This window comes from Watersipora subatra, chromosome 3, assembly GCF_963576615.1.
Source record: "Watersipora subatra chromosome 3, tzWatSuba1.1, whole genome shotgun sequence".
Lineage (NCBI taxonomy): Eukaryota > Metazoa > Bryozoa > Gymnolaemata > Cheilostomatida > Watersiporidae > Watersipora > Watersipora subatra.
Window position 1 is genome coordinate 10,049,926 of NC_088710.1, and position 24,280 is coordinate 10,074,205.

The 24,280-nt window shown below is 38.1% G+C and overlaps 1 protein-coding gene across 1 annotated transcript in view; it reads right to left on the reverse strand.

The window, feature by feature from the left end:
* Positions 1-933: 933 nt before the first annotated feature.
* The window catches only part of LOC137390326 (transcription intermediary factor 1-beta-like), a 28,356-nt gene continuing 5,009 nt past the window's right edge, over positions 934-24,280 (reverse strand). The window contains exons 2-8 of the mRNA XM_068076658.1: positions 20,446-20,630; positions 20,172-20,328; positions 19,412-19,595; positions 5,775-5,959; positions 3,871-4,041; positions 1,142-1,250; positions 934-1,055 (exon numbers count right to left, since the gene is read on the reverse strand). Of these exons, the coding sequence (XP_067932759.1) occupies positions 934-1,055; positions 1,142-1,250; positions 3,871-4,041; positions 5,775-5,959; positions 19,412-19,595; positions 20,172-20,328; positions 20,446-20,609 (1,092 nt within the window). The 5' untranslated portion in view covers positions 20,610-20,630. The remainder of the gene's footprint in view (positions 1,056-1,141; positions 1,251-3,870; positions 4,042-5,774; positions 5,960-19,411; positions 19,596-20,171; positions 20,329-20,445; positions 20,631-24,280) is intronic.

Below are 24,280 nucleotides of genomic sequence, written 5' to 3' on the forward strand. Positions count from 1 at the left end.
CTTGACCTGTGGAGACATGCGCATGGGACACGATCTAGCGAGCACGTTTCTTTAGTATTGTACACGTTTTGGCAGTGAACTAATTGGATTATTGAGAGTGCAATAAAATAATAACGACGAGTTAGCTGATTGCTTATGTATATTAAAGTGCCAACAGTTTAACCACAAGCTATTTCGGCAATAAAAATGGCGAAACTGAAGTTATCGGATGTAATTTCAAGATATGAGGATTCACAAACGAGTGGAGATTTTGCTGACTGGCTAGAAAAAGTTGAACTGGTAGCAAAGATACAGAAAATCGACGATTTAACAGCATTCTTGCCTTTGTTTCTGAATGGGCCAGCATTTGCTGTTTATAAGCAGCTGGGAGATGAAACTAAAAATGATTACGCGAAGCTGAAGCCTGCGATGCTCCAGGCGTTTGGTGTCAACTGCTACGCTGCTCACGACCAGCTTCAGAGACGCGTCCTACAAGAAGGTGAGACGGTAGATGTATATCTATCTGATTTAAAAAAGCTGGTTAATCTAATTGGACAGACAGACGCTGACCCCTTGCTGAAATGTGCATTTATGACTGGCCTTCCATTGGACATATCTGTTCAACTGAAATCGATGGCTTCGGTAGAAACCCTGGAGTTGACTGATTTGGTCGCACTCGCCAGACTGATGTTGTCCAGTAGATCAGGTAGTCAAACCTGTGCTGTGGGCTACAGCCAATATGGACACAAACCAAAATTAAGTTGTTATATATGCGGAGGTTCTCATCTCACCCGAGACTGTTCACAGAAAAGGGGGGTGAAACCGAATAGTGGTGCTAATCCCCGAAAATTCCGAGCATGCCATATCTGTGGCGATCAGTCCCACATAGTGAGAAGTTGCCCCCAGAAACTTGTGCCAAAACAGGATCAGACGGAAAACATGGAAGGGGGAGCATCAGCACCGGATGCTTCCCCCAGGAGACAGGGATTTCGGGTATGTAGGAGTTGTCACCAACTTCTCACTTTCGATTGCGATAGAGCTGAAAATTATAGTCACTTCAGCATCTCTATTTTGGTCTATAAAAATAAAAGAAAAACTTTGGTAATATAAGGTACCGTAAAACAAGAACATAATTACAGTTAACAATGTTTCAACAAACTACCTTTTATTTCTATCTCCTGGATATCAGACAACTTCAGAGGTGGGAGTTGTTCTCTCCAAAGACTCTCCATTTTGTCATACAGCTCATCGTATGCTCTTACTATATCAACCTACATGTATATAAAGAATATTTCTTCTACATCAATTAGATTAGTGGTTTATGATACATTAGTTATTATATATACCAGGCCTGTATTCACTGGTTGCAAGTTGGGGCGCCTAATGTTAGGCGACTAGTTATAAACACCTAGGGTGTGGAGGGGCGGTGTAAGTCCCCAACAGGTTTCTCTCATGTAGGGCCTCCAGCCGGGCCTCTCATGTGAAGTTTAAAAAATTTATCGGAAAGTATCAACATTTTTCTATTTTTTGAGATTTGTTTTGTTTTAGGTGATGTGACTGACAAGACATTTCTAAATTACAATAGGCAAAACTTGATCACAGTTGAAACGCTCAGAAAAAGGCATCTTTTTCTTTTGAGCGTTTTAACAAAGATCAATTTTGCGGATTTTATTTCAAGTTCATTCGGAGGTTTTTACGCTTTCGATGGGACATGGCCAAGCGGATGTTTGGTAAAACTTGATCTTTTGCAAACCATTATACAAGTCGTTAACAAGAATATTTTGCCGCTGATGATGATAATAATGACGCCTAAGAACTACTAAAAGTTGATGTTTGTCTCTATGGCTTGGAATGAAGTGATATTCTACAGCGATAAAAACCGTGTCCATGGCCGTGGGGCAAATAACATTCCGAATAAATGATGTTGAGGTCGAGTTATCTGAAGCAATTTATCATTGCGTTGGAACTGACCAAACAAATCCATTCGAGTTAACCTTGTGTTTGAGATGAATTGTTACATTTTATCCGAGGGCGAGTTATCCGAGTTGGACTGTACTTGGCCGTGAAAAATTCCCAAAAAGTTGGGGCGGCTCAGCCGGCCAGCCGCCCCAGGAAATACGGGCCTGATATATACAGTATATTAGTGTATATAGTGTTACTAGCTGTGCTTCCCGGCATTGCCCGGGTATTAAAAATCAGCTTATAAACAATGAGAAGTAATGAGAGTTGCCTGCCACTTGCTATTAGCCTGGTAAATTACCCTAAATTGTTTTGGAGGAGGATTCTCCTTTAAAGATGTGAAGTAAACGTGCCATTGCTGTTTATAATTGTTTTTTCCTACGACTTTTGATGTAGCTGATTCGTTGCATTTTTAGCTGTTTCATTATCAATTTTTGCATTTTTAGTTGTGTATCTTAACCTTTAATGTTTATGATGTTATAAGAGCCAAATTACTTACAATTGTTTACAAAGTAAACAATTTGTACACTGACAAAGTGTACAAATTGATTACTTTTGTTTTCTATTTCCATCATCATAAATAGAAAACCTTTTATGAAGATTAAACACGACCTATATCTACCGTTTTGTCCATAATTACCCGTTTTTATTTATAGTATGCGGTATACAGTAAAGCTTATGGTGTAAAATGTTGAAAAAATACTTTACCGAAGTTGTTTTCTTGCCTTGGAACGGATTACATAATTTACATAATTTTATTTTAATGGGCAAAATTGTTTCAGATTTAGAACAACTCGGTTTTCGAACAACCTTCTTACAAGTCGCTGAAAGTTATGAAATTTTAAACTTACAGTGGTTTGAAAACCTTTACAGTTGTTTTATTTATTTTTAATTTAGTTGTCCTGCACAAAACCTTTTCCTGATGATATGAAGTTTGAAAGATACAGTTGTTTGAAAAAGTTTAAAAACCTTTGGTTTTAAAACAGTTGTTTTATTTTCTCTCTTCATTTATTTCAATTACAGAAAACACTTTTTTGTGATATGTAGTTTGAAAGTTAGAGTGGCAAATGTTGTTATATGTTAAATTAAAATAAACTATACTTAATTATAGTAAATTAAAATTACATAAAAATAAAATATACTTTTTTATTACCTTATTTAATAAATAATTTTTCATTTTAATCATAGCTAAACAGATTATATTTAGCTATTACTTGCTAACTATTTCACATTTACATTTAAACACATTTACAGTTTTATTTTTCTTTCTAAATTATTTCAACAAAACACTTCTTTCATGGTATGAAATTTAAAAGTTGTAGTTGTTTGATAAAGCTTGAAAACCTTTACAGTTGTTTTCTTTTTCCTCTTCAATCATTTGAACTGCTTAAAAATATTTTCTCATGATATGAAGTTTAAAAGGAAGAGTGGGAAACTTTGTATACGGTATGCAATATGAGAATAAATTTTCTATCCAAACACTTTTTCATTACTCTGGCAACGCCGGGCAGTACACCTAGTTATTATATATGTCAGTGTGTGTGCTATTATAATTGTTAGTCATTGTGTATGTCAGCATACATGTTATTATAACCGGTAGTTATTATATATGTCAGTATATATGTTATTTTAACTGGTAGTCATTATATATGTCAGTATATATGTTATTATAACTGGTAGTCATTATATATGCCAATATAGATATTATTGTAACTAGTAGTCACTATATATGTCAGTGTGTATGCTATTATAACGGATAGTCATATATGTCAGTGTATATGTTATTATCACCGGTAGTTATTACATATGTCACTGTGTATGTTATTATAACTGGTAGTCACTGAAGGGAGCCAGCTACTACTTTTCATATTAATATAAGATTCTTGATCAGGTTTAGGTTAAAAAGTAAAGTATAAATATCAGTGAATTAACCTCGTGGCTGTATTTGCACTTTGCTTCCAATCTGTGTCTTGTGTTTGTCGCAGAGTTCCATTTGCTCATCACTGTTTCTTCCATGTATTCGGCCAACCTTGTCTTGGTACGCTGTCTGTTTGCCATGAACTCTCTTTCCAGTTTATCATATTTCTGTTTTATTTCTGCCAACTATTGAGAGACACTCCAAAATCTTAGTTATACTACATAGTTCATATCTAGGTAAATAATCACATCCAGCGCTATGTAATCTTGAATACCTAGATTGTATTTACTACCTGTGCATTATTATTAGTATTGTATTTACTACCTGTACATTATTATTAGTATTATATTTACTACCTGTACATTATTAATAGTACTGTATTTACTACCTGTGCATTATTATTAGTATTGTATTTACTACCTGTATATTATTATTAGTATCGTATTTACTACCTGTACATTATTATTAGTATTGTATTTACTACCTGTACATTATTAATATTGTGTTTACCACCTGTACATTATTATTAGTATTGTATTAACTACCTGTATATTATTATTAGTATTGTATTTACGACCTGTACATTATTATTAGTATTGTATTTACTACCTGTACATTATTAATATTGTGTTTACCACCTGTACATTATTATTAGTATTGTATTTACTACCTGTATATTATTATTAGTATTGTATTTACTACCTGTACATTATTATTAGTATTGTATTTACTACCTGTATATTATTATTAGTATTGTATTTACTACCTGTATATTATTATTAGTATTGTATTTACTACCTGTATATTATTAATAGTATTGTATTTACTACCTGTATATTATTATTAGTATTGTATTTACTAGCTGTATATTATTATTAGTATTGTATTTACTACCTGTATATTATTATTAGTATTGTATTTACAACCTGTGCATTATTATTAGTATTGTATTTACTACCTGTATATTATTATTAGTATTGTATTTACTACCTGTATATTATTATTAGTATTGTATTTACTACCTGTATATTATTATTAGTATTGTATTTACTACCTGTATATTATTATTAGTATTGTATTTACTACCTGTATATTATTATTAGTATTGTATTTACTACCTGTATATTATTATTAGTATTGTATTTACTACCTTCACATTATTATTAGTATTGTATTTACTACCTGTATATTATTATTAGTATTGTATTTACTACCTGTATATTATTAATAGTATTGTATTTACTACCTGTACATTATTATTAGTATTGTATTTACTACCTGTACATTATTATTAGTATTGTATTTACCACCTGTATATTATTATTAGTATTGTATTTACTAGCTGTATATTATTATTAGTATTGTATTTACTACCTGTATATTATTAATAGTATTGTATTTACCACCTGTATATTATTATTAGTATTGTATTTACTACCTGTACATTATTATTAGTATTGTATTTACCACCTGTATATTATTATTAGTATTGTATTTACTACCTGTATATTATTATTAGTATTGTATTTACAACCTGTGCATTATTATTAGTATTGTATTTACTACCTGTATATTATTATTAGTATTGTATTTACTACCTGTATATTATTATTAGTATTGTATTTACTACCTGTATATTATTATTAGTATTGTATTTACTACCTGTATATTATTATTAGTATTGTATTTACTACCTGTATATTATTATTAGTATTGTATTTACTACCTGTATATTATTATTAGTATTGTATTTACTACCTGTACATTATTATTAGTATTGTATTTACTACCTGTATATTATTATTAGTATTGTATTTCCTACCTGTACATTATTATTAGTATTGTATTTATTACCTGTACATTATTATTAGTATTGTATTTACTACCTGTAAATTATTATTAGTATTGTATTTACTACCTGTGCATCTCTAGTAGCGTGTAAAGACTCCAGCATCTTCGCAGTTTCAGTATCAAAGTCTGAGATGCTCTTTGAGATGAGTTTAAAAAATTTTTCCAAGTCAACTTCTCTTTCCAAAATATTGTTAAATCTGTTCTCTAGAGAGGCTACTAATTCATCTAGTGGCAGCAGTTGATGACTTTCCTCTGTAAGTACAAAAATAATTACCTTGTAGCCAACATCTCAAACTGAAACTATTTGGTGCTTTCATCTTTACATTTTTTCTGTACACGTATATTCGTGTGATCAAGTACCTCGCATGATTATATCTTAAAGGTTGACTCGCAACAAAATTCACATTACAGTTATTTGGTATCAAAAGATTCACCATGTTTTACTCTGTTGTGTAGTAAGTGCCAAATATGTGGAAATGTGATTACAAGCTCTTTAAAGCTCATAAACGAAAAGCCGCCGTAGATTCGAATCTCTTTATTTCGATGACGTAGGCACGAAATTTGGTTATCGTTTTGTCACATAGGTTCTGACGTGAATTGTAAGGCCAATAAAAAGCTCAATATAAAACTTATCGTAGTACTAGTTTATGACAAACACTTTGGGTTTTATCGAAGACCCTGTATCAAATAGAGATGCTCGCTACTTTACAGTTTTGTTTCGGCCTGGTCTAATCGGCAAGTCGTAATCTGATCATGTGACCCAATACTTTGCAAATAATCTTTGCAACACTTTTCGATTATCACAGGTGACCAACATGTTCGTCATGATTATCAGACAATGATATGTACTCCTTCGAGGTAAGGTTAAGAAGTTAAATGGATTTTTACGGTAAGTTATAAGATATCAGTGCTAAAAGTGACAGCATTACAACAGCATTACAATGACGATAAAACAGACGCGTAAGAACAATAGACATGGTTTTATCGAATGCGTGAAGTATATTTGTGAAAATATTTCGACAAACAAGGTTGCATGAAAGTGTAAACAGAAACCATCTCGCACAAATGCGCCACATTCGAGTCATTTTGGAAAGAGAATCCAAACTACGGCGGTCTCGCGTGGCTGCGATTAACTGTTTGTTTTTGAGTTTTTAGGAGCTTGTAATCACATTTCCACATATTTGGCACCTACAACACAACAGAGTAAGACATGGTGAATCGTATGATACCAAATAACTGTAATGTGAATTTTTTCCCAAGTCAACCTTTAATAATCAATCGCATATGTATAATCACACAGCAATTCCCCATCTCTCTACAAATGTATTAAAAAGCATGGACCTCATTTTGCTTTCAGACAAACAACTTATTAGAGACCAATATTGTGAGTAGTAGAAAGTTAGACATCAATGTTGTAGCTATTGAAGGTTAGAGATCAATGTTGTAAGACGTATAGTGTTACAGATCAATGCTGTGAGACATGTGAGGTTAGAGAAGAATGATGTGAGACATGTGAGGTTAGAGATCAATGATGTGAGAAATGTACGATTAGAGATCAATGTTGTGAGACAGAAGGCATCTGATTCGCATTCATTGACTGCTGATTATCATGTTTGTATCATTGGTTTTTTTGTGTGACATCATTCTATCGTTGTCGGCCATCTTTGTAGACAACTTTTATCGTTAAAAATCGAAGCTTCTGCAATGAATTTTTGAAAATGATGTTTTGTTTGCAATTTTTTTCTTATAGTATCAAAACAACACCAAAAATGCTATTAAACAAGCAAATAACAATCGTCTTCTCCAAATATTTTTCGCGAACGAGCGCATGAGCAAACGGCTTGATGACGTCAAAAAAAATGATGGATTGAATAGTCATACTGAAGTCTCTCAGATGCTTTAAAGGGGGTGTTACCATTGAACTAAAAGACCCTGGAAGGGCAAAGGTCATTTGCGAGTACGGAAATCCGGCCAACACCATTATCAGTTAATGTTCAAGTTAATTTCATTGTGTTCAATGTGAGAAATAAATCTAATTTCAGATTTAACAGCTATGGAAGGTCACAAATACACCGCTCAATCAAAGGAACAGACTACTGAGATTACTACTAATAATTTATGAATGAGAGATAATGGTGTAGGTGCACAGTGCTATTGCTATTCCATGAACCGCAAGAATGGACTTTTAAAGGAAAAGGCATGACATTTCATAAGTGAGTCACTTCTACTACTCGTTCTATTGCCATTGCTCAAGTCTACAACTACTAACAGTTGTGCTACTACTAGTTAGTACTGCCACCAGTTAGTTCTACTAGTCACTGGGTGAGTGAGAGTCGATCAGTGTCACTACTGAGTGTACGAGTTTGACCACAGGTGTCCTTTAGCGGAGATATTGCCGAAGCCGAGACCGGGCCGTAGTCTACACACACAATAAAACAACAAAGGTCCACGTAGTTATGAGCAAAAACAAAAGTATCCACCCAAATATCTCACCAATCCGATGAGCAGCACACACAAAAACTAAACCAATCGACTGAGCCACCCATCATGTCAAAATATTCCAAGTTTCAAGTCATGTCTTGCACAACTCACCTTATGGGTTGTCAAAACTTGTTCCAAAGTCCCGAATAATTTGAGACTGTCCAATATCTGTTTAAAAATGGTCGCCGCTGGCCTAGCCTAACGTCCTGATTCAACATCTTAGTAACTATCGAGCATTGCTGAGTGCACCCGATCCTTTTGAGTCCCTCTCAAGTTTTGTTTACAATAGTGTTAACCCGATTTTGATTGGTTCTTGCATGCTTGAAAGAGACTCAAAAAGATCGGGAGCACTCATCAATGCCCCGATAGTTACTAATATGTTGAATCAGGACGTTAGGTTAGGCTAGCGGCGACCATTTCTAAAACAGATATTGGACAGTCTCAAATTAATAGGGACTTTGGGACAAATTTTGACAAACCATAAGATGAGTTGTGCAAGAAATGACTTGAAACTTGGAATATTTTTACATGATGGGTGGCTCAGTCGATTGGCTTAGTTTTTGTGTGTGCTGTTCCTCAAATTGGTGAGATATTTGGGTGGATACTTTTGTTTTTGCTCATAAATGCGTGGACCTTTGTTGTTTTTGTGTGTGTAGACTATGGCCTGGTCTCGGCTTCGGCAATAACTCCGCTAAAGGACACATGTGAGTTTGACTGTATTTTGTCGGTGATTAGATAAATTTATAAGCTAGTGAGTGAAATTTTCTTCCTTCAGAACGAAGGTTTTTTATTATTTAAATTTGGAATTGTTTTATATTAATATTTTGGAACTACAACCCATTAGGTTATTTCTAAATATTTATATTTGAAGGAAGTGTTTGTTGTGCTTATAATATTATTTATTGTTGTACCTGGATCTAGCTAGCAGTAAGGAGATAAGAGTAATAATATTATTGTTATTACTACTGTTGCTAACTAACTACTACAGTTTCATTTTAATTTTTAGATTTCCAAACAAAGCAACTGAGAACTCTCGTTATTTACAATGGTATCGCAACTGCAGAAGAGTGAATAAGCCTGATCCTTGAGCACTTATTTGCAACGAACATTTCAATGATCCATGTTTTGACAGCAGGTTAAAACGTTCGACTGAAGTCATTTAAAGGTAATATTTTTCAATGTTGAATGATACTGCAAGGTTGCTCAACTTAAAGTAGCTATATCTAAAAAAAATTTAGAAACCTCAAACAGCACCCAAAACAGTGACAGCTGCCACAGCAAGTGCTTATGAATATGTCTGCAGCTTAGCAGTTGTGTGATCTGTTCTCTGTGATTCTTCATCTTCGTTTCTGGGATTTAATGTCCAACGCATAAATTATGCTGTCCTTTTTATCGTGTGTTAACTGTGTAAATGTTTTTTTCATTTCCTAGTTGTTGTAATAAAACTACATAATACCCCTGCAAATCATAAATTCCAAATTGATAGCAATAACTTGCAATTTAGAACACAAAACATCTTTTTGGAACAAACAAAAATCAAAAAAGTCGATTTAAGTAAAAAAATCAAATAAATCAAAAGAAATCGATTTTTTTGATTTAAAAAAATCATCGATTTTTAACAACCCTGCCTACAACATAACAGGGTAAGACATGGTGAATCTTTTCATATCAAATAACGGTAATGTGAATTTTGTTGCCAGTCAACCTTTAAGCTTTATGCCTAAGATGGGTGTGAATGACTTCCAGTGAAAATTGCCACATTTTCATTTTACATAGCGATATGGTAGCATTTTGAGCTGTTTTATTTTCGTTTATTTTATTAGTTGTATTGTTGTATATTAAGGGTACTATGTTTATGTGAATAAGACATCCATTTTTGTTGATTTTATGTAATTGTTATAATTGATGCTTTTGTTTAGGGGGTTGGAATAATAATCCTACTGTTACTCAGTTTAAGGCTACCTTCGCAAACTTATCAGCAAATGAGGTGCAGAATCAGATGCTAGTAAGACAGGTAATGTTACTGCTCAAAACAAGATTTTCATCATACAGGCTACTCCAGAAGTTGATCAGTTTGTGGAACGCAATGATTTCAGATGTCAAATTTCTGTTATAGGTAACAGTATAGTCTATATAGCTGGCTACATTGTGCAAACGCTAACTAAAGTGCTGTCATTACATTGGCCATCAGTTGCTGGTTACCACTAAGTCAAGTATCTAGTACCGACATCTCTATACTCTACTCAAGCTGCAAAACAATGGAGGATTGGTGTGTCCATCAGACGATGTCATCAGGATCCTGATAGTTGCAGATCAATACTTTTGTATTCATACAAAGCCAGATCCACTCCATTGTGTGGTGTATTTTATCAGTAGTGTAAGATCTAGTGATGTGTTATGCTTTGGGAAACACCTTACGGATACGGTAGATGGCATATCCAACCACTGCGTCATTGATGAAAAACCTTATTCAGTCGTTTTATGATCTCCGACAGCATCATTATGCTAAAATTCTACACTCAAACTGCAAGGTGCATCTTTGTGGCATACAATACTAAAGTAGTACTTTTTAAAGGCCAGTAACAATGTAATCACTGTAATATTTATCTGCAGCTGTTGTTGTGCTGTTATGCCTAATCTGATTTAGTTCTAAGAAACTCTGATGCCCCTTGGCTCAATATCCAGTTCTATACAAATCTCCTTTTACACAGTTTCTGTAACGTGTATGTATAAGTTTAATCATCTGATTACACTAATTCCAGCATTTCCTTGTTTGCATTATTTTGATTATCCTCTATTACAACTGTTTTTAATTTCCGTTTAGTTGTTGCAGTAGTTCATTCCATCTTTTACAGATACTGTATTATACATATCATACATTCATAAGCTATTATCACTTAAATCTTGAACACAGTTTCTGTTTTGGCAGCATATGTGTTGTTTTTATCGAAGTACTTCATGTGCTAAATTTTTCCATATGCATTTATGCATAAGTAATATAAATTTTAATATAATGGAACAGTTGTTATTTGCCTGAATATATCATTTGCTGGGTTTATGCATTTGTAATACAACAGTTTGTATGAGTAACATGGTCCACAAAGATCTATTATACATCTACTTATCATTTGATATATCCCACTCTATATGTTATAAATAGGTTTTCTTCTATCAGGGCACTCTAAACGTTGTGTAGGAGTAGCTTTCATTAACACCCAGCTGGAAAATAATTATTCAACATGTACATTTCTGTAATTTTTCACCGTTTGTTTGCAAATGGAACTAGCATTCGATTAGCTCTCCAATATGGCGCATATGTTACGTATTATTATCAATGTAAAAGTCACGTGATTGCCATTCCAGGGGTTTTAAGTTCAATGGGTGTTACAGTAAAAGTCTAACCATTTTACTAAAGTAGTTACCAGAAAAACAACGTTATTTGAATTAAGAATTATCGTCCTATGAAACTAATAGCAGTAGACTTACGACTTAAACCTCTTCTTATAGAAATTCCATATATCGTAAAGCGTCACGTCGATGGAAGTTCTCAAATTCGATTTGAATAACGAGAGTGCAAAGTTGGCCTTGAAAAAACAATTTCTATTTTACAACACTTGGGAGAGAAAACGGCGTACTTGGGTATCTCTATTATAATTATATCTTACAACTCGGGCACTCTAATGCCGGGGTGGTAGGAGGGGTAGTAGGAGGGGTGGTAGGAGGGGGTGGTGAATCGTCAGGTGTGCCGAGAAACCACAAAGAGTAAGTAGTCGCCCAATTATTCAACAATAGGTGCCTAACGGCAGTCGACTGGTGCATTTGTTAGAGTATCGTCTATCAAGAAAAATGTCGCGAATTAGAGTCTTGTTGAAGGCCATATTATATTCTAACCTTTAACCCTGGCTTTGAACAGTCAGGTGAACACACAGACACTACTTTTACCATAGTAAAGATATTTTGGTTTTACTATATGATAGACATACAAAATATGTTTTATTTGCAGCATAGATCTTGCTGTGTAAAAATAGTAAAAAAGATTGATTTGAATTCACATTGAAGGTGCGCGACACCCTAAGTTAATAGTTGCTGTTATGATTGGTTAAAGTACTAGTTTTTATAGTTTGGAGACAGAGAGAATTAATCGTAGTTGCAGGTATGGTGACCGGAAAACGAACCCGGTTTTTATATTGTAATCTCTAAACCAAGATGCTAACAGAAAAGAGTATGCTCATAAAATATTATACAGTAAACAATTATCAATGCATTGTAATTATTAAACACCAAATTAGCTTGACGTGGATAAGGTAAAACATGTAGATAATCTCAAACATAATGTCAACATCTCCCCTTCTAACAACAGTCTGTTACTGTACATAGTCTTTCATCCAGACTGGCTTTTGGCGTTGCCTAGGTGGATTTCGTCGGGAAGTGGCCTCAGGGGACTGAATTCCGGGACCGGAACCTGGGGCTAGGACCTGGGACTGGGACTCTGAGTGAGTAGCTGGTGCATCAATATTCTGTGGTGATCTGCTCCTTGGTGGAGAATGCTGGCTTGGGTGTTCTGGCATATCTACAGACACTGGCCTTAGATCACGCCGGTTTCGCCTCAACAAGTTATCATGGCATTCGACTGTGTAGGAGCGGTCAGTTAGTTGCTTGACCAGTCTTCCTTCTTTCCATTCTCGACGATGTCGATTGAAATCCTGTACCATTACCGGGGTCCCCTCCTGTAAAGCAGGAAGATTCTTGTGCCGATCATTATATTTCTCCTGAGTCTTTTTCCGTTTTAGCCACTTCCCTCCAGTTCTGGACCTCATCCTCATTAAGCTTTCGGGGGCTCAGTGGCAAGATAGATCTCGTCTCCCTACCCAAGAGTCTCTGTATAGGAGTAGTGGACATCTCCGATGTAGGAGTGTTGAGGTACTCTAGTATTGCTAGCTGGGGATTTGCAGTCCTCCTTAAAGTCCTTTTTACTATCTTTACTGCCGACTCCACTTTGCCGTTGGACTGGGGGTAGTGTGGTGAGCTTGTAGTGTGGTAGAATCGCCACTTCTCTGCAAATGTTGCAAATTTATCAGAGGCAAACTGAGGCCCATTGCCGGTTTGGACCACTTGTGGGATGCCCGGCCTCGCAAACAGTTGTTTCAGCTGGTCTATAATTCCTTGAGAAGACAGGTTCTTCACTGGGTGACATTCCAGATAATCGGATGTGTAATCCACAATCACAATGAAGTGTTCCTTCTCATATTCGCACAAGTCGACTCCGATCTTGGTCCAGGGTTTCGCAGGAACTGCATGTGCTTGGTGTTCTTCTCGCTGTTGTCGGTCTGTATCCTGCAGACACACCAAGCATCGACTAAATCTTTCTGTGACATCTTTGGACATGCCTGCCCAATATACAGTGAGTCGGGCTCTGTGTAGAGTTGCTCCCGTCCCCATGTGACTAGCATGGAGACTCTCAATCACCTCGGCTTGCATCTCTCTCGGAATGACTGTTCTACTGCCACGGTAGATAATGCCATCCTCTACGGTCATTTCATCCCGAAAGGAGTGGTAATGCCTGATCAGAGGTGAGGATGGTACATCTTGCCAACCGGCTTTGATGTGTTCCATCAGTTCTAACAAATCTTTGTCCTTAGAGGTTAGCCGCTGTACTTTCTGGTAGAGCACATTTGGCAATGACCGGTATCCAGGCTTTTCTGTACACTGAAACACGTGCTCCCGTGGTGGCGCTGTCCCTGGTGCTTCCATGTAAGCATCTCTAGACAACATATCTGCAGTCTTCTGGTCTTTTCCCCGTCTCCAAAGAATTTTGATGCCAGAATATCGTTGTAGAGCCAGCAGCATAGCCTGCACTCTCCTTGAAGCCTTGAATAAAGGTTTTTTGAAAATTGTGGGTATTGGCTGGTGGTCTGTGTGGACCGTCACATCTGCGTGACCAAAGATGTACTGGTCAAACTTTTCTGTGCCGAAAACAATGGCCAGGCATTCAAGTTCCAAGGGGACATACTTGGTCTCACATTCAGTGAGCGACCGTGACACGTAGGCATTACCATCGGCTTACCATCCTGCATAAGTGCAGCTCCTATTCCTGCCGTTGAAGCATCCGTCTGGATCACGATGGGCTTGTTGGTATCAAAATACTGGAGAGTGTCTGCCCCCACCAACATAGCCTTAAGCTTTCGGAAAGCTCTTTCTTGGTCACGGCCCCACTCAAAGACTGTATTGTCCTTAAGGAGTCTCCTCAGTGGTTCACTCTCAGCCGACAAGTTGTTGATGAACTTGGACATGTATGTCACATGTCCGAGAAATCTCCGCACCCCCTCTGTAGACGCTGGTGGCTGCATCTTCTCAATGGCTTCAACTTTCGCCGGATCTGGCTTAACTCCGGCGGCTGTGAGAACATGTCCAATGTAGTTGAGCTCATCCTACAGAAACTTGCATTTTTGGCGATTCAGGCGTAGTCCGGTATCCCTAGCTCGTTTCAAAAGTGCCTCCAGGTTTTTGTCATGATCTTCTCTGTCAGTTCCATAGACAAGTACATCATCGGCGACAACTGTTACCCCCTGCAAGCCATGCAGACACTCACAGAGTCTTCTCTGGAACTCCTCTGGTGCACTCGAGATGCCAAAGGGCATCCTTAGGTATTTATATTTTCCACCAGGAGTCCAGAATGTTGTCAGATCAGTCGAATCCATAGCTAGTTTAACTTGGAGAAAACCGTCCTTGGCGTCACAGAGCGAAAAGCACCTGGCTCGGTTCAGCTGGGTTAGTACGTCATCTAGCGTAGGCATCTGTGTGTGGTTGCGCCTGATTGCGCGATTAAGGTTTTGAGGGTCGATGCATATGCGTATGGAGTTGTTCGCCTTTCTTACTGGCTGTATATGGCTTATCCATTGTGTTGGATGGTTGACACGGGTGATGACTCCACGCTTCTCTAGTGAGGTAATTTCAGCCTCAACATCGGCCTTCATCGAGAGAGGTAACTTGCGAGGTCTCACCTGAACAGGCTGAACTTCCTTATCCAGCTCTATGCGATATTCTCCTGGTAGAGTGCCCATCCCTGTGAACACATCATCATACTCATCCAGAAGATCGCTCAGTTTCCTTTCATTTACCAGACATACTGACTCTGTCAGGTAGATCAACTCCATGTCCAGACATGTGGTTCCAGACAGCAGACTCCTTTGTGTGGTGTTTACCACCATAAATCGCAAATTGTGATAGCTTCCTTCTTTGTCCATGACTTCAACATAGCACCAGCCTTCTGGTTTGCATTCAGTCTGATCATACATGATGAGTCTGGTAGTGGTTGGCTGTAGGGTTGGTTGACCAATCTTTTCATAGTCAGCTACAGTAAGAATGTTACAAGTAGCTGCCGTGTCGAGTTGAAAATGGATCTCGGTCTGAAAATCCCCAGCTCTCACCGAAATCTTAGCAAGTAACTTCTTGTCTCGTGTAGTGAATGCTGTTTGTCGATTCTTCATCTGACGAGTAGTTCCATGAACTGACTTGATGGGCAGACTCAGTTTTGCCTCCACCCGGCTTCTTAGACCTACACAATTTCGCAAAGTGATTGTATTTTGTGCACAGATGGCACTTTTGACCAAACGCTGGGCAAGACTTGGGAGGGTGTGACATTCCACACCTATCACAACTACCGCTAGACGGCATACCTTTACCGCCTTTGGAATGGCCTCTTCTGCCCTCCTGATCTAGTTTTCTCTGTGGCTGGTAGCGGCGTACTGCAGCCACTTCTTCTCGCAAGGTGATTGCCTTCAGATCTATTGCTGCGGCCTCCATCTGTCGTGCTATTTGGACCGCAGTATTCAGGTCTACATCCTGTTTTTCAAACAAGCGCCTTCTTGTTCTGTCACACTCTATGCCCAATAGCAGAGCGTGCAAAACCATCCTGTTATACATGGTGTCAAACTGACAAAGTCTAGCAACTGAGTGCACCTCGGTTAGAAATTCATCAAATGTTTTCTTGCCCTGCCTCATAGTAAGTAACTTATGGGTTTGGCCCACTGTATTCACACGTGGTGCACAGAACGCATCAAACGCCTCACAAACCCTGGCATAATTATTTTTATGTTCATCTGTCGTCCACGTAAACGAGTCATAAATATCAACTCCCCTCGGGCCGATGGTTCTTAGTAATAAAGCAACTTTGACAACATTATCGGCATTGGTTTTCTCTGTACCTACCAGGAAAAGATCAAACTGTCTCTTAAAGTCCTTCCACTCCTCGGGTAGATTACCCCCATCACTTAAAGGTTTTGGCGCCAGAAGTTGTTCAATGGCTCTCGTAACGACCAAAAACCAGTATCACACTTGGGGCACCATGTTATGATTGGTTAAAGTACTTGTTTTGATAGTTTGGAGACAGAGAGAATTAATCGTAGTTGCAAGTATGGTGACCGGAAAACGAACCCGGTTTTTATATTGTAATCTCTAAACCAAGATGCTAACAGAAAAGAGTATGCTCATAAAATATTATACAGTAAACAATTATCAATGCATTGTAATTATTAAACACCAAATTAGCTTGACGTGGATAAGGTAAAACATGTAGATAATCTCAAACATAATGTCAACTGTTGCCATAATCATCTACAATAATAACCAAGTGGAAGTGATAAAAGAAATTGTTGATGCAAACCAATAATACCACAGTCGCTGTACAGTCATTAAATTAAAAAGTTAAGTTTAGTTTTTCATTTTTGAAGGGCCAAATGGGCCAGTCTAGCCATAGCAAATGGGTCAGTCTAGCCATAGCAAATAGGCCAGTCTAGCCATAGCAATAGGCCAGTCTAGCCATAGAAATAGGCCAGTCTAGCCATAGCAAATAGGCCAGTCTAGCCATAGCAAATAGGCCAGTCTAGCCATAGCAAATAGGCCAGTATAGCGATAGCAATAGGTCAGTCTAGCCATAGCAAATAGGCCAGTCTAGCCATAGCAAATAGGCCAGTCTAGCCATAGCAAATGGGTCAGTCTAGCCATAGCAATAGGCCAGTCTAGCCATAGCAAATAGGCCAGTCTAGCCATAGCAAATGGGTCAGTCTAGCCATAGCAATAGGCCAGTCTAGCCATAGCAATAGGAAAGCCTAGCCATAGCAAATGAGTCAGTCTAGCCATAGCAATAGGCCAGTCTAACCATAGCAATAGGCCAGTCTAGCCATAGCAAATAGGCCAGTCTATCCATAGCAATAGGCCAGTCTAGCCATAGCAATAGGCCAGTCTAGCCATAGCAATAGGTCAGTCTAGCCATAGCAATAGGCCAGTCTAGCCATAGCAAATGGGCCAGTCTAGCCATAGCAATAGGCCAGTCTAGCCGTAGCAATAGGCCAGTCTAGCCATAGCAAATAGGCCAGTCTAGCCATAGCAAATAGGCCATTCTAGCCATAGCAAATAGGTCAGTCTAGCCATAGCAATAGGCCAGTCTAGCCATAGCAATAGGCCAGTCTAGCCATAGCAAATAGGCCAGTCTAGCCATAGCAAATAGGTCAGTTTAGCCATAGCAAATAGGCCAGACTAGCCATAGCAATAGGCCAGTCTAGCCATAGCAATAGGCCATTCTAGCCATAGCAATAGGCCAGTCTAGCCATAGCAAATAGGCCAGTATAGCCATAGCAATAGGCCAGTATAGCCATAGCAATAGGCCAGTCTAACCATAGTAATAGGCCAGTCTAGCCATAGCAAATAGGCCAGACTAGCCATAGCAATAGGCCAGTCTAGCCATAGCAATAGGCCATTCTAGCCATAGCAATAGGCCAGTCTAGCCATAGCAATAGGCCAGTCTAGCCATAGCAAATAGGCCAGTATAGCCATAGCAATAGGCCAGTCTAACCATAGTAATAGGCCAGTCTAGCCATAGCAAATAGGCCAGTCTAGCCATAGCAATAGGCCAGTCTAGCCATAGCAATAGGCCATTCTAGCCATAGCAATAGGCCAGTCTAGCCATAGCAAATAGGCCAGTCTAGCCATAGCAAATAGGCCAGTCTAGCCATAGCAAATAGGCCAGTCTAGCCATAGCAAATAGGCCAGTCTAGCCATAGCAAATAGGCCAGTCTAGCCATAACAAATAGGCCAGTCTAGCCATAGCAAATAGGCCAGTCTAGCCATAGCAATAGGCCAGTCTAGCCATAGCAATAGGCCAGTCTAGCCATAGCAATAGGCCAGTCTAGCCATAGCAATAGGCCAGTCTAGCCATAGCAAATAGGCCAGTCTAGCGATAGCAATAGGCCAGTCTAGCCATAGCAATAGGCCAGTCTAGCCATAGCAAATAGGCCAGTATAGCCATAGCAATAGGCCAGTCTAACCATAGTAATAGGCCAGTCTAGCCATAGCAATAGGCCAGTCTAGCCATAGCAATAGGCCATTCTAGCCATAGCAATAGGCCAGTCTAGCCATAGCAAATAGGCCAGTCTAGCCATAGCAAATAGGCCAGTCTAGCCATAGCAAATAGGCCAGTCTAGCCATAGCAAATAGGCCAGTCTAGCCATAGCAATAGGCCAGTCTAGCCATAACAAATAGGCCAGTCTAGCCATAGCAAATAGGCCAGTCTAGCCATAGCAATAGGCCAGTCTAGCCATAGCAATAGGCCAGTCTAGCCATAGCAATAGGCCAGTCTAGCCATAGCAAATAGGCCAGTCTAGCCATAGCAATAGGCCAGTCTAGCCATAGCAAGCAAAATTTCAGTATTAAAGAAGAACTTACACAAGGTTTTTGTCTACTGAATGGGTATTCTTTCTGATAAACATTAGTAGACTTCATCAGAATGTATCGGTGTTTTTTCTATACTTTGTGATCGTTTTTGATGTTCGAGGTGATTTGATTGCTAGATGTTTCTAAATTAAAATCGATAACAATTGATCACGGTTAAAACGTCAAAAAGTAAAACAAGTGTAAAATGACATCACTAGTTGTTATTGTTGCTATAGTTGTTATGAGCATTCAAGTTTATGCGTTCTCCTTTTCTCTATTTCAGGTTCTCTACTTTGACAGTTTTCTTGCAATTATAGACGCTATAATCGCACTTTCGTTTAATAATTTCGTTTGATCCGAGCATTTTCACTCTGATCAGGTTTTATCGATTTTCATTTGAAACATCCTGGCAGTCAGATCACTTCAAACATCAAAAACAATCACAAATGATAGAAAAATACCGATACTTTTTGATAAAATCTACCAATATTTTGTGTACGTCTATCTTTAACTTACCGCCTTGACATTTTGTCAATCCAGAGAAGCAACGACTACAGAAAACCATAAGACAGACTTTACATCCCGAACTGTAAGGCTGTTGCTCATGTTTGTCACATGTTCTTATATCTATCTTCTGTTTCTGTGGTTTGTATTCTTTGATGTCTATATATTTGTGGTCCATGAGAATATCATCATGTGTCTGTAAAATAAACAACCAAAAGTTGAAAGCACACAGAGGGGGAGTCGTCTCATCTTGGAATAGATGTTTATGCATGCGGAGATAGCACAAAGAGCAGCCTGCACATAGAGCTGCTCAAAACTGCATAAAGAGCAGCGGTGGCCTAGTGGTCGAGAACTCCCAACTTACAAACAACAGTTTAGGGTTTGACTTCCCAAAAGGTCACTGGTGGTGACAGGCATGGCATCCAAACTTTAATTGTTCTCTGCAACTGAACATGTCTCCAGTCAACGAGGCTTCCTTGCCACTGGTTTCAGACATGTCCGGCCAAGATCACATAATCGAGATTGCAGAGTCATTGTTTGTGCAACCACGCTCTTATAAACATGCACAGCATCTGCTTGCAATAAGCTAACCAGACATTCTAACAAAGCAAACATTATGGCTGATCTTCGAAGAACTGCTTTTACACAAATACACACACTACGCATACACGCCGCACACACACATCACATGCAAACACACGCCGTGCGCACACACCGCATACACAGCGAGCACGCACACACCGCATCACGTCCAGACAAAATCCGCTCTTACCTCTTTGTGTTTAACACAGTATTTCATTTTGCAGTCTGTGCAGTAGATATCAGCTGGTTGTAGATCTATCTCTTTGCTGAGGCACACATCACACCATTCCGTGTTGTCTTCAGTTACATAGGAAGGAAGGTTAGCTGCTGATATTTCATACACCTCTCTAAATAGACAGAGACTTGATATTATTAGTTCAATGAAAAAAGCGCATAAAAGTACATATTTGAGGATCGTTGGAAAACCTAATTTTAAGGTTGATGAGAAGCATCATTTTACACACCTGCATCCTTCTATTGGGCACTGTATGAGCTGGTTTATGAGATAGAAGCCGGAGAGACACTCCAGGCAATGGACGTGTTTACATGGAAGGATCTTTGGTTCTTCCATCCCCTTACCTTCTCTCATACAGAATCCACATTTGTTTTCTGCCTCAGAGTCCGCCATCGTTTTGCACCTTTATTATAGCTGACAAAAACCAAGTATTGTTAGATGAACACCTCAGAGGCACACCAAACACATTGATCTCTAGCAAACCACAAAAATGACAAGCAACCTAAAAGGGAAACGTAAATGGAGTCATTCTAAAACTGTGCAATATATATATAAAAACAAGAAGTGTTGCATCTTAATTTAAGATCTACTGTTAATATGCTCCTATGATCATCTTGAAATAAGGTAAAACCTCCATTTGAATGCCATGGAGCTCTATTTCTCAATCCTTTTCCTACAGTGACAAATAATGGAGGTGGCGTTCAAATACAGGCTGGCGTTGTATTTTTCAAATAGCTTGTCAGAATTTTTGGGAAGCTAAATTTAAATCTTTACTGGGCGAAGCAAATGTCGCCTATATTTTGTACTATCCTTCGGGCGGAGCGACATCAACCTTTTTGGATGCAATTGTGAAGAATTTTGGCCGGCTTTTACTCAGGCATGATCTAACTTGTAATAAATGTTGCATGAATGTGAGAAAATGATTGTGGTTTTTCATTTGTTTTTATTCTGAAGGAAATTCCATTAGTCGTGGAGCTTGCGACTACTGCTCTGCTCTCCCATCGAGACAGCGCTCTCTATATATACATGCATTTTACCCGTTCCGGATAATGGAACTGAGTAGGAAATCGTATAAAAGTAAGAATTATAAAATCGCTAACACGTTGGCATGGTTATAATAAACAAATAAATTATAAGCGATATGATACACAATAAGAGACCTGAACACAACATGCAAAATATATACGAGCAGTTATAAGAATAATACATTAACAGAAAATCATGGCCCAGCGTCCACCACACAATAAATCTGCGAACTAGCTCCAACTTGTCAAAGATCTTTAAATAAACATGCATTGGGAGGCCGAGAAATATCTCTACAATGAGATATCTATTGCTTTCTACTAACCTGCGATGATATTATAGCCTACGCCCTGCTTTGTAATTTGCTAGAGCTTTATATTTTTTTATTTCATCTTAAATTTGAAGGTATATCTTCATTTATTTTCAACTATATATCTAACAATGTTGCATAAAAGCTCATTGCATTCATTGATATGTTTACCACAGTTTGCAGCCAAAACTGTTTTTTTATGTGCAATAGAAATGACTTATGAGTGTCGATCAATTGTAAGCCGAGTTACGGTAAACGCAAAGATGCTATCGAATAATATGCTATGAATTTGCAAATTCATAAGTTATATAATGATAATCTAACAAATGCTTCTAATACACTATATATTAAAGAACAAGTGAGATAAATGAACCATACTGATAATACATGCAGAAACAAAAATTGACAACTTGAGACAAAAATATTTGCATCATTCGCGTTCTGATTGTTGCATTCGATAAAACAAATATTTTCTTCTGGCTGCTCAATACCTTTTGCAATGTTTTCTGACCTTCTGAATGCTTTAAGTTTTTTCTGCACTGCTGAACTAGTCAATATCAGCGACTAAACAATTTCTTAAGCAGAGCAAAACTTTTATTCGCTGCATTTTGCACAAATAATGATCAACTTTTAGCCGGATGGGCATTAAGCACAACTTTTAGCCTAAAACTAGTCGCTCATAAGCCATCGCAAATGTAAACCATTTTTCACATACGAGGTCTGTTAATTAAGTAATGAGACTTTTATTGCAGTGCCAAATATTTACAATTTATTCACAATTTGACTCTATCCCCTTCAAAGTAGTTGCCTTGGCTGGCCACACATCGCATGAATCGGAGTTTCCACTCCTCATAGCAGTGCTGGAACTCAGAAACCGTCAGCGCCTTTAGTTGCTCCGTCACAGCTGCCTTTATGGTGTTCAAGACACCAAAATTCTGTTCCTTGAGGTGTTTCTTGACTTTGGGGAATAGAAAAAGGTCACAGGGACTTAAATCTGGAGAGTATGGAGGATGTGGTACAACTGGTATGCTTTTCTGAGCCAAGAATTCTCTTACAGAGAGTGCGGTGTGGGAAGGCGCATTGTCATGATGCAACATCCAGCTGTCCTTGATGGCTGGCCTTGCACGAGCAACTCGTTTTCGTAACCTTTCCAGGACTGTTTGGTAGAATAGGGCATTGACAGTTTGTCCTTCAGGTACAAACTCTTTATGGATGATACCTTTGCTGTCAAAGAAGCAGATGAGCATGGTCTTCACTCTTGATTTGCTCATTCTTGCTTTTTTGGGTCGAGGTGAGGCTGAAGTGTGCCATTCGAGACTTTGACGTTTTGTTTCAGGATCATACTCAAAAATACATGATTCATCCCCAGTAACAACATTGGAGAAAAAATTTGGGTCAGTGTCAATTCCCTCTAGAAGATCAGAGCAAATGGCTCGTCTGTTCTCTTTCTGTTCGAAAGTCAGATTCTTGGGAACAAACTTTGCCGAAATCTTCTTCATTTCCAGATCAACAGTTAAAATTTGATGGACAGTCACAGGATTTAACTGCAACTGTTCAGCAGTCATCCTGACAATTAAACAGCGGTCTGAACGAACTAAGTCTCGCTCAACATTTGCATCATTGTGAACGGATGATGGCCTCCCTGGCCGAGTGTCATCTTCGACAGAGTCCCTGCCTTCAGAAAATGCTTTGAACCACCTAAAAACCTGTGCTCTTGACAGAGCTGTGTCTCCATAAGCTTGTTGAATCTTTGAGCAGGTTTCTGTGGCACTGTGTTGAAGTTTGACACAAAACTTAATTGCACAGCGTTGCTCAACTTTGCTGTCGCTCATTTTTGGAACGCATGTAGCAAATGTCCCTTACAAAAAACTGCTCTCAGAGCCCACCTGTTACACCTATGAGTTTCCTAATTGCACTGCTGATAGATAAGCACCTGCACCATAGTAGTATAGCAGGAGAGTCCCCAGGGAATTCACCATTCTAATGCTATCTGACTTGTCTCATTACTTAATTAACAGACCTCGTATGTCAAAGTAGCAAGACCGTGTTGAACAAGGAACTACTATTAGCCTGATACAGTCACTAATTATTTCTATGATGTGGCTGTCAGAATTTTATCGAAAAAACAAAAGCTTTAAAGTTAGAAAATGAACGTTGATACGAACAGATTCAATGAAAGAATTACTTGTTATTGATGTGACCGAGTCCTTAATAGTACCATTTTATGGATATTTTTTCTGATAACGGGTTCTTATGAGTTCGTTAAGATCAAAAAATATCAAAGACGCGGCGGCATTCAGATAAAGGAAGCGTTCAATTAAAAGTTTTACGGTACGAACTGGTTATAATTAGCTGATGTACGACCTTGCCAATAACTGTCCTACATATTGACTCTTGGTTTAGCCAAATAAGTGTGCTTAAGCTCTATACATGTTTCAACGTTGACGTTATGCCCTACTTGCTGTTTTCTTATTCAGTGGTTCAAATACACCTGAACAAGTTGTTAAACTTACTGAAATGCTCAACACTTTTATAACCATCAAATACTAAAGCTCAACAGATTACAGTCTCTTAGCAGTTCTATGCAACTCCAAAAATTGTTCAGATATTTTACTCCGATAACATTGTGAGTAGAAAAAATGAAATTAAATACTTTATGGTATTAAACAACAATTTAGTACAAACCAGGTTATGTAAAGCTGTTGACAGTCTGTGTGAGCTGCTACAACAA